The 18,275-nt window shown below is 34.1% G+C and overlaps 1 protein-coding gene and 1 long non-coding RNA gene across 4 annotated transcripts in view; one reads left to right on the top strand and one right to left on the bottom strand.

Moving 5' to 3' along the window:
- Positions 1 to 350: 350 nt before the first annotated feature.
- Positions 351 to 5,780, bottom strand: LOC147825011 (uncharacterized). Its single transcript, XR_015441573.1, has 2 exons — positions 5,592 to 5,780; positions 351 to 624 (listed from the first exon to the last, which is right to left on the bottom strand). It is a non-coding gene; the product is annotated as an uncharacterized LOC147825011 (long non-coding RNA).
- A 353-nt stretch (positions 5,781 to 6,133) lies between these two features.
- The window catches only part of Mmut (methylmalonyl-CoA mutase), a 28,765-nt gene continuing 16,623 nt past the window's right edge, over positions 6,134 to 18,275 (top strand). Inside the window, exons 1-5 of one of the 3 annotated variants that reach the window (XM_004860298.4) lie at positions 6,134 to 6,287; positions 9,345 to 9,768; positions 10,993 to 11,360; positions 15,142 to 15,299; positions 17,300 to 17,471. In XM_004860298.4, coding sequence (XP_004860355.1) covers positions 9,384 to 9,768; positions 10,993 to 11,360; positions 15,142 to 15,299; positions 17,300 to 17,471 — 1,083 coding nt within the window. In that variant the 5' untranslated portion in view covers positions 6,134 to 6,287; positions 9,345 to 9,383. Of the gene's footprint in view, positions 6,524 to 9,344; positions 9,769 to 10,992; positions 11,361 to 15,141; positions 15,300 to 17,299; positions 17,472 to 18,275 lie in introns of all 3 variants that reach the window. The other 2 variants (XM_087188131.1, XM_004860299.4) reach the window with 2 other exon arrangements.

Below are 18,275 nucleotides of genomic sequence, written 5' to 3'. Positions count from 1 at the left end.
CCTGGACTGTGTCCATCAAATTTTATAAGTTGAATGTACTTACTGATGCATTAAATGTTGGGAAAAGTTAGAAATAAGTCATTTCAAGAGTGCAGAAGAGGGCTAGGGATTTAGCTCAGTGATACCGCACCTGCCTGGCAGGTGCAAGGTCCTGAGTTCAATCCCTGGTACCAAAAAAAAAAAAAAAGAGTGCATAAGAGAGTCTTAGTAAAATGATTTATTTGCCTTTTGCCTTTAATTAGTTTTTTGGTTATGGCTTTCTACTCTTTGTTATTAAATAAAAGACTAAAGTCTAGTGAACAGCCACACTAGCAATAATAATAGCTAAGTTTAAATAGTACTGTATGCCATACAGTATTCTAAGTATTTTTATTCCACTTAACCCTAGACAAAACTCTATGACAGTATGTATTATCATTATTTAACAAATAAAGACATAGAGATTAGGTACCTTGCCCAAAGTTACACAATAAGAGGTGGAACCATTTCTGAACCCAAGCAGTTGAACTCCAGAGCTGTTCTCTTGAGAGAAGATGGTACTGTTTTCAACAATGAAGGTAATACCATTTTTTTTGTCATTATGAAAGACATTTTTCTTCTTGTCCACATTTAATGGTCAATCACCTGGGGACAAAGAATGACTCAATCAAATTAACAAGCTCAGGTATACTATTAATCTGCCAAGAAGGCTAACCTTACATAGGAGCCAAGTAGAGTTGCTGGAGGAAGAGAATTCATTTTAAGAAGCCAATATTGCCTGGAACAGTGTGTTCCAACTCTCATTCCAGCATTCTAGGAGGCTGATGCAGGAGAATCGAAAGTTGGAGCCAAGCCTGGGTAACTCAGCAATGTAGTAAGATCAAATCAGAGGTGTGCAGAGCATTACAAAAGAAAAAAACAAAAAACTACTGTGCCATATTGAAACATAAAACTAAAACCTGGTCTTGGGTGAGGAGACATAGGGAAATCCTCTCATGAAGAAGTAATGTTTTAAAAACACAATTCCTCGAAACTAATTTTCTGCAAACAGACTTAGATAGTGGTTCCAAATTAATACATACAGTAGTGGCAGAACAGAAAGCATATTCTGTCTTGAAGGGAAATAAGTTAAGATTTATCTTTTTATCACAGACTAGTAATAATTCAGACTGTGTGACACTGATTTCCTCTACTTCCTATCAACTTAGTGGCTCAGAAGCCTCCATAGTATTCTGCTAGAAGTGTTAAGTAAAATTTCAGTTGACCAAAATAATCATTTCTTTTTTTTTTTTTTTGGTACCGGGGATCGAACTCGGGTCCTTGCGCTTGCCCAACAAGCGGCGAAACCACTGAGCTAAATCCCCAGCCCCCAAAATAATCATTTCTTACAAAAATGTGAATATGGCCATTTACTACTTTATGCAGAACTTATATAACACACAGGGAAAATTGAATATCACATAAAAGAATATTGCTTTTGCAATAGATTTGTCAAGAATACACACACGCATACACAAATATATATATATATCAAACAATATTCATATACCTTCTAATAGATGTATGTCATTTTTATAGAAGAATGGTGCATATTTATCACAGACAGAAAATATACTAATCCTTGAATGATGGTGATAACAGAATTTCGTATCATGTCAAAAACGTTTTAAATAAATCACTGATCACTTTGGCTGTGAACTATTACATACTTTACCTGAAAGATAAATATAGGCATTGCCTAATGAGCAGAGTGAAATCTAGAAAAAATTTTAATTAATTTATTTATTCTTTTATAAGGCAAGGGCAAAATTAAGGTAGGAGAAATTAACTCTTCCCAAACTATTTTTTCTCTGTTAATAGAAATAAATCTCCACCAGATTCTGTTCTCTTTTAACAGACAAATATGATAAAAACTTATACACTTTATTCTTAACCTTTCCATTTAGCACTTTAGTAATGCTGTATGACCATCTACTTTCCAAAGAATTTCATGGTCAATACTTACTTTTAGAAATTAAAGAGCAATTTTTTTCTGAGAACCTTGTAAATCATGTTACAAAAGCTCCCAAACTATGATATGAATTCCTATGCTGTGTAGTAAAACTGACCCTTGGTCTTTACATACTTCTATTTAATAGGATAGATATTTTTAATGAAAACATTTTAAATGACAGACAATACTTCCATTATCTCTTTCTCTAACAAATCCACTTTCTTATCATCAATTTTTATTTTTGAGTTTCTTTTTAACTGTTGAGATTTTTTTCTTAAGAGCATTGTTTTATACCAAGCACCTTGATCTAAATACGGCAGTATAATTATGATGCTTTGAAAAACCTGTAAAGAACAGAACACAGAAAAATGATAAAGTGCTTCATAATGTTTAGTTAAATGGAGTCCCTATAGTTGTTCCAAATTCTCTTTTTTTAAAACTATAATAAATAAGGGTTTAGGGGTAGTATGTGTTTTTAAAAGATTTTAGCATATTTTAAAACAAATACTTTTGTCATCAGTATAAAAACTTCAATTTCTTTCCTCTAAAGAATTTGAAGTTGAATGAATTCCACTCAAAACTGCTTCCATTTGTATGGCTTTTTAAAAAAATCACTTAAAAATGCTTTTGCATCACTTGTTTTATACTCTTCCAAACAAAAAAGAGAATGCCAAAAAAATGTATACATCAGAAAAAAAACTTTTATAAATACTTCAATACTATATTTATTGAGACATCATGAGATGAATATAAGTTACCTTTGACCTCTACAAGAGGTGCTCAAAGTAGTGGCCAGATCTTCCAGACATTTATTAGTTTGTATGGCAAACTGCTGAAGTGTATATACATCTTTTTGGCAGGCTCTGTATTATGCCTGTTTAAATTCAACAAAATAGGAATATAGTTTTCACAATGTCAGTTCAAGGGTAACATCTTAAGTAATGGATTTATCATTATTCAATTTATGGTAAAGATTGAAGAAGATAACTTTTCAGATTATGCTATCTTTTGGGGTGAGTCCCAATACTGGAGATTGAACCAAGGGATTTTGTACTGAGCTATCCTAGCCCTTTATTTTTAGATAATCTATGTATTGGATATTAATTACTTGTCAGTCCAATTATTTAAATGCAGGATGACCAAAAATCTCAAGTTTTAAAAAATTTTAGAAGATAATAGGAAGTATAAAAATGACAATTTTATTGAATTTATTTAATACAAGAATAGACCGATTGAAATGACACCTGCCCAAGCAATGTTCAGGTCAGTGCGTAAACAAACATGCTGCTCGAGTGACACGCAGGGTAAACTATTAAGTGGTTAATGTGATAGTCCGCTACTCGTAAGTATTTAAGGTGTAGCCAAATCTGTACTATATGCATTTAAAAAAGAGTACAGAAGTATACTATTACTCTATCCTCCTACAAATTACGAAACAGACATGGAGATGGGGATGTCAATGACAAAATTTAGGACCACTCCTTTCCCTTTAGTGTTTTATATCAGCAAACTCATTTCTGATAAAAGGAATAGAGGAATGAGTTATGTATTCTTATAAGGCCATAAGGAATATACACATAACAAGTTAGGTACAGTATATAAGTATGCATATTTACATATATGTGTGCATATTGTTTTTTAGGCATACATAGCTAGATATATGAATTAGTCATCATTCCTTTTCTAAGTAGTTTATTATTTTAAAATTTTCAGTTAATTATTTTTTAAATTATTTTTTAAAAATTAGTTGAAAGCTCATAAAATACATTTATGTAACTATATGTCAGATCATTTACAAACAGTAGTGGAAGCCAAACTACCACTTCATTCTTTCTTGAATAATATGGTATCTTATTCTACATCCAGGCTCTATCCTGTGTTCCATTCCTGTCTTAATTCCCTCAATGTGACATCTTCTACCTAAAAATCCAGGTAAATGAGAGTTTCATTTGTAGACTTCTCCTGGAAGAGCTGCCATATACAGCAGTTCAGGTTGTTTATTAAATAAGAGTACCTAGGTGAAGGGACAAGTGAAGGCTGAAACTTTAGATTAAAAAAGGTGAAAAATTCTCCCTTCCCTTTTTCATGGTATTGAAAATTGAACCCAGTTGGAGCTTGCAATCCTCTGCCTCAGCCTCCCAAAGTGCCGGGATTATACATGTGAGTCACCATACCCAACTGCAAATTTCTTTTTACTACTGTTTATGAGGTAGGGTCTGTATCTCCTTGTCTCACATCCTGACAGACTCTGCAACTATTCAAGCAGAATATAGTAGAAATGATTCTGTTCCAATTTACTGGCCTAAACATAAAGAAACTGGCAGAACTTCTTGCTTGGAAACCCAGTCATCATCACTTGGGAAAGCCAATAGGGACAGGAACTGAAACCCCAGGTGAAAGCCCTTGTTGCGCTCCTAGCCAACAGCTAGTAGCAATTTGCCAGTCTGGTTCATGTACCTAAGCTATTGCATGTACCATTGCCATTACGTGACACTGCATGGAAAAGACTTTAAGGAGGCTTCCCAAGCCCTTCCGGATTCCAGTTTTGAAACAAAACAGGTGATTAAAATTTCCACTTCAATACCTATCATATAAATTAGTCCCCAAACTCTACCACTTACAGTCCTTAATAATCTAGCCCTGCTTAGTTTTCCATACTTCTGTCTTACTACTCCTCAGTTGAATCTCCCTCTCTAGATAGATTTGATTTCTTGAACACACTTAAGAGTAATTCTGCCTCCCATGCACATACTGTACCCACTACCTGAGCTGCTCTCTCCCCAATCTCTAGCTACCCTCTCAGGTAAGTGGATGTCAAGTTGAGGGAATTAGGCATTTTAGGAATGGAACACAGGATAGACTGGATGTAGAATGAACTACGTTCCTCCCAAAGCCTTTCTAACCACTCTACTTCCTAATTGTTCCAGGTTGAGAACAACTACCATGATGCTTAAGGGCAAGCTAGGGATAAAAATAAACAGTTCAGGCACCAAATACTGGCTCTACCACTTAATTAGCCACACAGCTTTGAGCAAGCAAATTAACTCAGTTCCCTCACTCCTAAAATTACTGGCCCTTCTAAGACTAAAATGATTTAATACGCAATATATAAAGTTCTGAGAATAGTACTTGGGAAGTAGTAAGAACACAGTAAACAAAAGCCAACATTTCTATCCCTGTTAAGACAGTTATAATGTACAGTATATAAAAACGAATACAAATTTTGTCCTGTTCCTAGATCCACAGAAAATCATAGCCTAATAAGAGTGGATTGACAGATATGAAAACAATTACTGTCTAAAACGGATAAATACTCTAAAAAGACACATGAAAGACCATCTTAAATTGCTTTGTGCAGGTGTGCCAGTATACACTTTTCAAAAAAAACTATTGTTTGAATTACATTTTGAAATATTTAACTAGAGGAAAGGGAAATAAAGTACGAAAAATTAGCAAAAGCCGATGACGAACTGAAACATAACTGGTGAGTTCGGAGCAATGAAATTATTCAGCGAGACTTTCCATGTGAATGGCGGGGAGGGAGGATTGCAACAGTAGTTTGCGAGCAGGAGTTACACTGTAAAAAGTGGGACATCCCACGCTGTCTTGTTTTCCTTACCGGCTTGCAGAAACTCGCGGAAAGCAAGTATCTTAATGTAGACCTGCATATGAGCACAAGAGGAACAGGATCTCTGGAGAAATAGACCTACACTCATCTCTAAGGATGCACTTCGCCCTACTTCTGGCTGAGGGAGAGCTTCAGGAATGAGGACGAGGAAGACGGGAAAGTAGGAAGGCATTATACATGGCTTCCCTCCCGCCTGGTAAATCAAATGCTTCAATCCGCAGCCTCGAGCGCAAACCTGCTTGGACATGACATTTCCCCTTGAAAAATACCTAATGCTGTTCAAATAGAGACCGCAGAGTTTGCCACCAACGCGGTGGCCACAAAACTCATCTCTTAAGCTGGACCCACTCAGCAGGTTAAGCGCTTTCACGAATTACCGACTGATTTCTCTAGAATGAGACTAGGAGCCGCGCAAGCAGGAGTTCGCTCCCAAACAACAGAAAACCGAGATAACCCGGAAGTAGGTAGAAAGAAAGCGGAAACGCTTGTAGAGGGAGGTGGGCATCTAGCCATGTCCTTACGTCACCAGAAACGCGCCAGCGAGAGCGCGATTTGATTGGCTGGAGGGAGGGCGGTGGCGGCCTTCGCCCCTTGATTCCTTCGGTGTCTGCAGCTGTGCGAACCTCTGACTAGAGGGGCTGCAGACTGGAAAGTCCAGCCTCTCTCACCAGGCCGAGTCTGGAACAGGTTGGCCATTGAGAAGGACTGTAGATTTTGAAGCAGTCGGGCTTTCAGATTCCTCTTTATTATCTGGCTCATCTCTCTGTTTACCTCTCTGTCCTCTGTCTCCTGTATTTCCTTTTCCTTTTTATCTTCCTGCTACGACACAATTGGAATCTCTTCTGCCTTTTTGATGCTGGCTTCTACCTACTTCTCATTTCCGGCTAAATCCTTAGGAAATCGGAGGTACCGCTGCAAAACAGGTGCTTTTATAACCTCAGGGGCCGTGTCGCTAGCTTCTCTGGCCACCCAAACTCCCAGTAGTAGAGGTCACTTGTATGATTCCAGAGCGGTACGCTGGCTCCAAGACTCTCACTTCTAGCCTGCTAGGGTTTTTGCCAGAGGCGGTTGAACAAAACTAGGTGAGGTTAGGAGTGAGAGAATAGGAAAGGCAGGCCTAAATTGAAATCAGATATAATTACTTGTTCTCAGTTTTTTCATTAAAAACAGTTATCTTTCAGAAGCTTGAAGCTGTTGGTATTATATGCGTATAAAGTCTTAAAACACTTGATAATATTTTCCCAACAAATTTTTGCGTTTAATGATTTATTTACGTTAATATCAACTTGGCATAACCCATGTTTCCATGTCCAATGCAAATTGGCAGTGGCTAGCTTTTCGTTAATTAAATTGGAACCTCATATAAATAGTCAAACTTTAAATTTATTTAGTTCAGAATTTGTTTTACAGATTATTTTGGATATGTGGGATGGGTTTCATCATTGCTATTAAATTTTAATACTAATTTATATTTGCTGCTGCTTTGAATGTTTGAAGCCTCTTTTGATTGATCTTCCAAGAAAATTCAAAAGTCCTATTACTATTAACAGTAGTTGTGTTTCTATTTTAAAATGTTATTTCCAACCTTCACTAATTTGCCGTTTTATTTTCAGGAAGCAGATCTGCTACACAGGTCTCTTTCTGTCATTTATCCAAACAGAGGAAAGCTTCAAGAAAAACATATAAAATGCGTGTGATACTTTCTGTCAATAATCAAGACTCGGTTTTCAAAGTACATTTTATATTTTTACTATAGATGTGGTTCAGTTGTAGTTTCATTTTCTTCTCACTCACATTTTAAGCTATTAAATGTAAGGATAGCTTCCAAAAAGACTGATACAAAGGATCCTGTGGATTTAGTAGAATAAAAATCATAATGGCTTTAAAAAGTAATAGGAGTTGTTTTTGTTGCATTGTATTTAGACTTGGTTCTATGAACTTTTTTACCTAATTGTGTGTATTGATTTATAAGGATTTATCCTAATTTTTTCACCTAATACAGTACTTTTTCAGCCTGTCTCCTTTTATTTAGAAACTATCCATAACAGTTATAACTTATTATTTATTTCTAATATATTTATGGGATGCACATACATCACAGTTGCAGTATGATGAATATCTACAAACACAATACATCTATGTAATTAGCATTCATTCACTCTAAAAGGTTTCTTCTTCCTCCTTTTCTGTACTACCATAAGTGACCACTCTGTGACTTTTGATATCAAAAAATACTGTAGTTTTTCCTGTTTCCTAAACATTTTAATAGTGACATAAAATTCTATCATTTGTATATACTGTAATTCACTTACTCTGACATTGTTAGACATTTATATTTCTATTTTCTCTAACACAAAACTTATCTGTTTTACGTATTATTATAGTAACTTTTCCAGTAATGGTATTTCTCAGTAGAAATAAACATTTCTCAGATTTTTCTATATACTGACAATTTACTTTTGCAGATAATCAAACAGTTAACACTCCTGTCAGTGGTTTATGTTTATGACCCAATAATAAATATTAGATCTTTTAATTTTTTTTTTTAGTGCTTCACTGAATTGATAGTTAAGAAATTGTGTGGAAAATAGAATTTTAAATTCATTTGTTGCCTTAGTATAAAAAACATAGTATTAATGAAATTTACATCTCAAATATTTTACAATAACTGGCTCTCTATATTGAAGCTGTATAATTCTAACAAGTATTTAGTAATTCAGGTAAGTAGTTTACTACTTCTGTGTGGAATTTTTATCAAGCTACTTTATTTATATTTCTGGATCTCAATGTCTACATTGATAAAATGGTAAAACTAAGCTCAGTCAACTAGTGTAAAACTTAGCATAAATAAATCATGAAGCACACAGACATATTGGGAGAATATATAGCCTGAAAGTTCAAGGAATTTGTAAACTAACAGAAATATGGATTTCCTAAGAGGCCATTTAGTTCAGCTCCTGAGCTCAGGGAGAAGCTGTGAACAGTTAAATTAAATTAGACTGTCTAGGTCCAAATGCTGGCTCTTCTGTGCCTCAGTTTGCTAATCTGTAAAATTGCTACTCTATGTGAATTCCTCAGAGCCTTCTGTGTGCCTGATACATAAAAACCCTGCATATTGGAGATAATGCCTTAGGTAAAATTAGCCAAAGGAAAAAATAGAATATTCTAGGCAGAAGAAAGAGCAAGAGCAAATTCATCAGTCTTTGGCTTATACAGCAAACTAGCTAATCCAGTATTTCTAGAACACAAAATGTGTAGAGAACAAAGGCAGAAATGAGTTCAACAGGTAGACAGAGACCCTTGTTATGGAGGACTTGGATGCCTGTTTGTCCTGTTTACCACATCTTTCTCCATCAGCCTCATAATGCATGTCATAAAGTATAAATATGTTTAAAATATAAAAGCATTTTGAGTGAAAACAATTAGGAGACTGTGCTGTTTCCTCCACATTGCAGAGCCTTTGAAAATTTTTGTGGGGAGTGTGACAGATTTGCATTGATATCATTGTGTAGAATGACAAGGGACTAAGACTGGTCAGTAAGATCAGCTAAAGGGCTATAAAAGAAAGAAGAGTGCAACTAGAATAATAGTAATTTTGGTGAGGAGACAAGAATGTTAGAAAACATCAGGTGCAGGAAGCAGAAAAGGGAAAATATCAGACTAATATATCCTCTTTCTCTTCTCACCAATAGCTCCATTTTTCTTGCCCTTCTAAATATATGTACATTGTGTTTCTCTTTCTAGGTCAGGTCTCATTCCTTTTAGATATTTCCATGCTCCATCATGTTACGGGCTAAGAATCAGCTTTTTTTACTTTCACCTCATCACCTGAAGCAGCTAAAACAGTCATCAGGCTCCAGGCTCATATGGCAACGGCTTCTGCACCAGCAACAACCTCTTCATCCAGAATGGGCTGTCCTGGCCAAAAAACAACTGAAAGGCAAAAACCCTGAAGATTTAATATGGCGTACTCCAGAAGGAATCTCTATAAAGCCCTTATATTCCAAGGCAGATACTAAGGACTTGCCTGAGGAACTTCCAGGAGTAAAGCCTTTCACACGTGGACCATATCCTACCATGTACACATATCGGCCTTGGACCATCCGCCAGTATGCAGGCTTTAGTACTGTAGAAGAGAGCAACAAATTCTATAAGGACAATATTAAAGGTGAGATTTTAATGTGAGACATAATATTGATAATAAGACCTAAAACTCCTGAGCTTGAAATTTTTTTGAGGTGAGACTGGTTTATCTCTGAAAAGATGATATTCAATTTATAATTTTGTAGTTAAAGAGGAAACTGTGAAGACCAGAAGTTTTCAGCTTTCATGGTCAAAAAAAATCAGTCAGTGAGAATAAAGTGCAAAATTCCTGGTGGTAAAACAAACTTCTATGTAACATATAAAAAAAGAATTATGTGGAGTGTCAAAATACGTGGACTTTGCTTTTGAAAAGCTTTCAATTGATATTGTTGAGATAATAATTGGAGGGGAAGATAGTTTAAATGATTCCCAAAGAAAATAGTAAACATTTGTTAAAGTACTGATATATTCAATAAAATATAGTACTCTTTGAAAATTATATTTACTATTTCTTCTTTCTGATCTATAATAAAATTATATTGTTGATCTAGCTCAGTGGCGCCACTCCTGCCTCACAAGTGCAAGGTTCTGAGTTTGATCCCCAGTACCAAAAAAAATTATAGTTTGAATGCTAACTGAAGATTTCTAAGTTTATATTGCCCATGAAAGACGGAAGTAAAATGTAGTGTAGATTATTTAAAAATTTTGATTAGAAGTTAGCTCAGAGAGAGAGTGGTTGCCTAGTGTGCTGAAGCCCTTGGGTTCAATAACCAGAATCATGGGGAAAAAAGTGTGTGCGTGGCGGGGGGGGGGTGTCATAATTGTTACTGGGATATTTAAGTAGCCAAGACATCCTGCCTATTATAACCTTGTTAGATAAAAAAAGTGAGTGAGCATACAAATGATAAATTGTATTAACCATATATAAATAGCTAGATCTTTTCATGAACATTAGAAATACTTCAATCAAAAAACTATTAAAATTTTAAAAAGAGAACCAAAAATAACTTGATGCTTGAGCTTAAGCAACAAATCTTCAGACAGACATGAGATAAATAAAATATTGCATTCCTTTTATTCTCATATTATACTCTGGATGTCAATTGGTGCATTTTAATACTTTGAAAAAAGCTGACTCTCTTAGGAACTGAAGTTCTTGATTTAAATGTGCTTTCATATGTCTGAGCATAAAAAAGTTATAAAATATACTATGATGAGACCATTCAGTCCCTTCAGTAGTATAAAGTAAATGAGTTTACTTTTATGGCAATCTCTTTAATATTACTTTTTTTCTTTTTTGTATATTTAGCTGGTCAGCAAGGGTTATCAGTTGCCTTTGATCTGGCAACACATCGTGGTTATGATTCAGACAATCCTCGAGTTCGCGGTGATGTTGGAATGGCTGGAGTTGCCATTGACACTGTAGAAGATACCAAAATTCTTTTTGATGGAATTCCTTTAGAAAAAATGTCAGTTTCCATGACCATGAATGGAGCAGTTATTCCAGTTCTTGCAACTTTTATAGTAACTGGTGAAGAACAAGGTGTACCTAAAGAGAAACTTACTGGTACAATTCAAAATGATATACTAAAGGAGTTTATGGTCAGAAATACTTATATTTTTCCTCCAGAACCATCCATGAAAATTATTGCTGACATCTTTCAATATACAGCAAAGGTATACTTTACCATTATTATAGATTTTGCTGTAGTTTGAATGTAGGAATTTTTGCAAAATATTACAATTTAACTTGAATTTAGTAACTAGAATGAAGAATAATTTAGTAAATAGCAAATAGAATGAGTAATAAGTCAGGATGTTTATTGATGTTAGTTTTTTGTCTTTAAAGAACTAATTTTATGCCCTGCATTATTTGGGCATTATATATTTATTGTCTTTCATTTCTTAATTCTCTGATAATTGTTAGAACTAGAGAAGTCTCACAATTTATACTTCTGTAGTTACCTCAAGAATTCAGGTGTTGTTAATGTAGACACTGGTCTTAAGATACAAGAGGATCAAAATATCAGTTTGTTTCTGCCAAAAGCTGGAATGGAAGATACCACTTACATCTACAACCTTAATGAAGACCCTAGTATTTACCCCTGAATTAGATTCAGCTTCCTCAGAGTTGTGGGTAAAGAGGATTCCTGCAGTGTTTCTGTAGAAGCAGCAGTCCCCTCATAGGGAAGGCTGGAAACATTTTCCTCCCCTTTCTTCCTTTTCCTTAGCAGTTCATATGTATTTTCCGTCATTGTTCACTTTGCTTCTTGCTAGAAATGTTTCCTTCTACCTTAGATTTAGACCATTATCTAATGGCAGTGGGAAAAAATCTCTTTTCAGTCAAATGTTTTTTAAATCTTATTTCACTTCTTACAATTTCCATTATCTCAGAATTCTAGAAGCATTGTTTACATTCTCTGTTTTACATTTAGCCTTTACATTTTGCACTTTTATTTATTTTTATGTATTAAATATACCCAAGTGAACTATATTGCATATAATTGTGTATTTCTATCATCTGTTTCTATTTTAAGAACCTATACAGAGGATTGTGTCTAGTAGCATATGACAAACACACAAACACTATTTATGTTTAGCAATGACTTAAACTAAGAAGTCAGTTCTCCTTCATCTAAAGCAGTCAGAAGCTTGGGTATCAGGGACTTGTTTCTATGGAAACTTCACAGTTAATCAACGCTCCAGATTCCTTCTACCTTGCTTCTCTGTTGTTATTGTTAAGGAAGAAGATGGGCAAGATATATGTCAGAAGGAGAGGGATCTGGCTCGTCAGAGTTAAAGTGATCTAGAAGGAACATAACATACTCCCACTTGTATCTCAGGGGACAGACATAGTAGTAAGAAAAGAGTGGAAATGTAAGGCTTGCATTTTGTCACTCTGAATTTATTGTTCAACTATTAGAGGAGGAAGGTCAAGAATGGTTTTTGCAAGCTGGTGACATGGTTCAGTGGTAGAGTGCTTGTATAGCATGTGAAACCCTAGATTTGATCTCCAGATCAAATTTTATAAAAAACAAAAACAAAAATTTAAAAACCCAGAATTTTTCTGTAACAAAATACATATAACATAAAATTACCATCTTAACCATTTTTCAGCCTACAGTTCCATAGCAGGCATCACCACCGTTTCCCTTTAGACTCATCTTGCAAAACTGAAACTATTTATTAAACAGTAAATCCCTATTCCTCCCTCCCTAAAGCTCTTGGAAACTACCATCCTACTTGATATCTCTAGGAATTGACCACTCTAGATACCTCATATCACAAGAACCATACAGTATTTGTCTTTATTTCATTTAGCATAATATCTCCAAGGTTTATCCATGTTACAGAATTAGAATGCCAAAATTTCTTTCCTTTTTAAGATTGAATAATGTTCTAATTTTCTGGTATTTTATTATTTTTAAATTCTATCAGAAAACACCTGGGCCGGGGATTTAGCTCAGTGGTTCTACCACCTGCCTCGCAAACGCAAGGACCCGAGTTCAATCCCTGGTCACCAAAAAAAAAAAAGAAAACGCCTCTGCATAGAGAAGCACCTGTTATTCTTATACGTAGACTCTCTCTCTCTCTCTCTTTCTATATATATATTTATGATTAGTTTTACAATTCCCTATGGTTCTATCCCCTTACTGATTTTGTGCGAGAACTTTTTTTGAAAGGGGTACTGGGGATTAAGTCCAGGGCCTTTGAGCTGAGGTACATTCCCAGATTTTTTTTTTTTTTTTTAAGACAAAATCTCACTAAGTTGCTAAATTCCCTAGGCTGGGATTGAACTTGCTACCCTCTTGTCCAGCTTCCCAGACTGCTGGGATTATAAGAATGTACCCCCATGCTCAGCTGACAGAACATTTTTTGAGAGATTTTGGTTAGTTATAAATATTTGCAAATGTAAAATATTTAACTATGTTTTAGATATATAGATATATATATATATATATATATATATATAAGGTATCAAATTATATAGTGAATGTTTAAGTTAAAAAGACTTATTATAGGGGTCGGGGATTTAGCTTAGTGGTTCCACTGTCTCTGGCACCAAAAAAAAAAAAAAAAAGATTTATTACAGTAAAAGACACATTGCCATTAATCCCCTTCAGAATATTCCTTCTTGTTTTGAAAACACTTGTCCCATTTCTTGTCACTTTTTAAACTAGTTCTGAAAGTCTTCTTTTATGTCTTTAGTTGACTTGTCATGGCTGCTTTGATGTCTGGAATTTATTCAAAATGGTTACTTTTCATGGTTATTTTGACTTTAGGGAAGAACCAGAAGTGGCACAGTGTCAGATCCAGTGAGTAAGGTGAATGAGGATGTACTATAATGTTTTTATTTGACAGAAATTGCTGTAAACATAAATTTATTCAGGACATTGAGGCAGCCATAAGAGTATAAACACATTTATGAAAGATTTCCAGAACTGATTCATAAAGTGGCAAAACATGATGAGACAAGTGTTCAAAGTGAGGAAGAGTATTTTAAGGGAGATTAATGGCAATGTGTCTTTTACTGTAATAATTTTTTAAATTTTATTTAAGTGTTAACCATATTTTTATCATTCCTCATTATGTATGGAATATATATAGTGTATATATGGCATGTTTAGATCATCTCATACATTAATAATGACAATACTTTTTGAGTGCTTACTGGAATAAGTGGTTTAGATGAATCATTAAATCCTAAAAATTATTTTTTAAATTTTATCGGTACACTTTATTGTTTTAATATAATGACTTTCGTCATTGGATATTTGTATGTTTACATAATATATCTTGATTTTTATTTTTTCCCCATTCCCCTACCCTCCTGTCAACCCCTCCACCCCTCCCTATTTCCCCTCTTTCCTTTCCTCTAACCCTCCCACTTCCCCTTTCCCTTTGCCTAAAACAATTCTTTGAGGTAATTTCAGTCATTACTTCAATTTTGTAGTTTAGTAAACCAAGAAATAGTAAAATTGAAAAACTTCCCTACAGTCTTAGCTAGTTAGGTGACATAGCTAGAATTTGAGCTCTTTGACTCTGGAGTCCATATTCCTAACCATTATACTGAGTTTGATTTAGCTATTATGAAAAGTTTAACTCAGGAAAGATTAATTTTTTGGTTGTACAGGATATGTGTGATTATATACTCTGTCTGACATGAAATTTTAGGGTACTCATAGAATTTCAAGTGAAAGTAGGAAAATGCACATGCTAAAGTGTGAGGGTGGACTACTGTGAAAGAGTGAACACAGTAGCCCACAGTTAGTGTCTTAATGATGGTTTATGGATCAATTGGAGAGTGAATTCAATGTAGCAAACTTTAAATATTTCCAATTGATCATAAACTACCAAGTATACGAGTTGAAAATTATTTAAATATATTTGCTTTTAGAAAATGGGCTTAATGGAACCTTTTCATATTTTTATTCACTGTTGTATTTACTTTATATAGCACATGCCAAAATTCAATTCAATTTCAATTAGTGGATACCATATGCAAGAAGCAGGGGCAGATGCCATTCTGGAACTGGCCTATACTATAGCAGATGGATTGGAATACTGTAGAACTGGCCTTCAAGCTGGCCTAACAATTGATGAATTTGCACCAAGGTGAGTAAATCAAACTTCACTATTGTCTCAGTGTTAAGAAAGTACAGGCTAGGATAATAGTGCACATCTGTAATCCCAGCACTCTGGGAGGGTGAGACAGGAAGATCAAAAGTTTGAGCCCAGCCTGGTCAATTTAGCTACCTAATAAGACCCTGTCTTAAAATAAAAAATAAGAAAGGGCTGGGAATGTAGCTCAGTGCAATGGCCCTGAGTTCAATCCCAGTACCACCACCATGAAACCACCCCACCAAAAAAAAATCATAGGACCATTTTATGACTTGTTATCACTATACAACAAAGTATATTGACGAAATGAATTTAGGGTTTTTTGTTTTTTGTTTTTTGTTTTGGGACCAGGCACTGAACTCGGGTCCTTGTGCTTGCTCAGCAGGTAGCGAAACCGCTGAGCTAAATCCCCAGCCCTGAATTTATAAATATAAATGTCATGTTAGATTTATATTGTCTTATGTTTTTCTAAGTGATAACCAGAGAATAAGCTGTACTATTTATAATAAAAAAAAATCAGAATTATATTTGGCAGTACCTCTGTAAATAAGTGGACTGCCATGTCTCTACTATGCAGAGAACACAATCAACTTGCATATTTTAAGAAATTACATTGAAATATAAACAATGTTAAAACAATTTTACTTTTTTTTTAAAAAAAGGATATGGACAATGAGACTATGAAATCATCAAATTTTTTCTATTGTACTTATGAAACAACTGTTTGGCCACAGTACTATAAAAATATTTTGTTTATAAACAGCTTATTAATGAAGTTGTATTAAAAATACAGGAAAACTTAAGTGTATGAGCTATTTAAATTTAGAGGTCAAAAGTCAATCCAGGGATCAATTCGACAGTCACTTTGCCACACTTTGCTCTGGGTGAAGCACTTAGCTATGTGTTGGCAATACAACATGTGACAGACATGACTTCTGCCGTTAGAGAATTTAGAGACTCGTGAATATTTTTTCATACCAGGAATATTCTGTACTTATTATGACAGCAGCTCTCAAAATGTGGTCCAAAGGCCCTTTATGGAGCCTTTCAGATCAAAACTGTTTTCATGACAGTATTAAAACTTTATTTGCCTTTTTCACTTTCATTCTCTTAAAAATTTATAGAGTTGTTTTCCAAGAACCACATGATATGTGATGTTGCAGCAGACTGGGTGCACAAGCAGAACTGTCTGCTTTTAAACCACACATTAAGATTTGCAAAAATATAAAATGACAATTCTTTTGTAGCAATTTTTTGTGTTAAGTATAATTTTCATAAGTATTATGTTAATATGTTCCAAGTTTATTGTTGTTTACAAGAACTAGTAAATGACTTATATATAGTATCCTAATATTTAAGATTTTCAGTAATTTTTAAGAATGTAGAGATGCTGGGTTAAGAACTTCGTCTAAGTATAAATCAAGAACTTCTATTACTTTTTGGTTTCTTAAGGTTAACAAGGGTTTTATATAAGAAATCATAACCTTTGTGCTTCCAGAGACAGGTAAATAATCTGAATGTGTAAGTAAGAAACGGAAAATAAAATAGAGGAGTAGTAGTGAGGTTCAGGACAAATTGGAGAAAATATGCCAAGACCAAATACACTAATCATCTTTTAAAAAAACTTGTTACCCAAACAAAATGAGTTTATCATTTTATTCCCTTCATAGACAACTTCTGCTTTACATTTTGTTATTTCTCATTTTTTTAAAGAAACTTTCATTAATTAAGGATACAAAAGGAGATCCTTTCCTAACCTAAATCAATTGCAAAGTCAAGAATTCTTACCAGAAACAAATAATCATAGCTACTCTTTCTGCATAGATAAAATAATAGGTTTATGTGCTAAGTTTATAGTTACTTTAATATTTATGCCTTGCTTTTAATTCAGATTCAGTTGTTTGATATTTAAATCTGGATATTACTTTTCTAATGTGTGATACAGTCCGTTTTATAGTGTTAAGTTTAAGCAAATGCTGGACCTAACGTTTCAGATTATCTTTCTTCTGGGGAATTGGGATGAACTTCTACATGGAAATAGCAAAGATGAGAGCTGGAAGAAGACTGTGGGCTCACTTAATAGAGCAAATGTTTCAGCCTAAAAACTCTAAATCTCTTCTTCTGAGAGCACATTGTCAGACGTCAGGATGGTCACTTACTGAGCAGGTATATGTATAATTTAAAATAGAGAATTTTAATAAAGAAAACTAATATTTTTTTCTAACCTGCATGACACACTAGATTTAAGGACTCATCGTTAATAGTTGAAGTAAAATAATATGCATTTAGGCTTGTGTGTACACATGTTGAATAAATAAAATTGGCTCCATCTGATGGCTAACAATATAAAATAATTTAAATAGGACCCTACATATCACTGTACATAAAAGTAAAAAGAATTTGATAAGGAGAAAGTAAAAGTTACAATTTAATTATTATTTTTCTATATAATCTTGAGTTAGAATTCTTAGCATAGAATTGCTTAATTAAAACTTGATATTATACACACGCATATATTTTATTATTGTTATGTGTTTAAACAAGCATCCAAGCAAACAGACCATGTAAAGACTGTTGTCATTTTAGTAATTTAATTTAATTTATGCCATTAAAAATTAGGTAGTGATAATCTTGTTTTTATTCACATTTATATATTTGATACATTAAAATTTGTAAGTTTAAACATCCATTTGTTTTATGCCGTTAAAAGTGAGTGGCAACTAATATGCTCCATATGAAATATAACTTCGTGTCCTTTTAAGAGGAAAAATAGAAATTTTGAGCTGGAAAAAACTTTTATATCTTTTTTGTCTTAATCTATTTACTTTTATAGCTAAGAAAACTGATGTTCAGAGAAATCCAATGACTCCCAGACAACAATTAGAATATATTAAACTAGAACCAAGATTTCTTACTTCAGAGTCTTTGTTCATTTATTTTATTAGTCATTTTTTAGGTGCTTGTTTTATG

The sequence above is a fragment of the Heterocephalus glaber genome, unplaced genomic scaffold, assembly GCF_053883595.1.
Source record: "Heterocephalus glaber isolate CG9 unplaced genomic scaffold, H.glaber_assembly_v1.0 deba00001523, whole genome shotgun sequence".
NCBI lineage: Eukaryota > Metazoa > Chordata > Mammalia > Rodentia > Bathyergidae > Heterocephalus > Heterocephalus glaber.
This window is presented reverse-complemented; position numbering and strand designations above follow the sequence as displayed.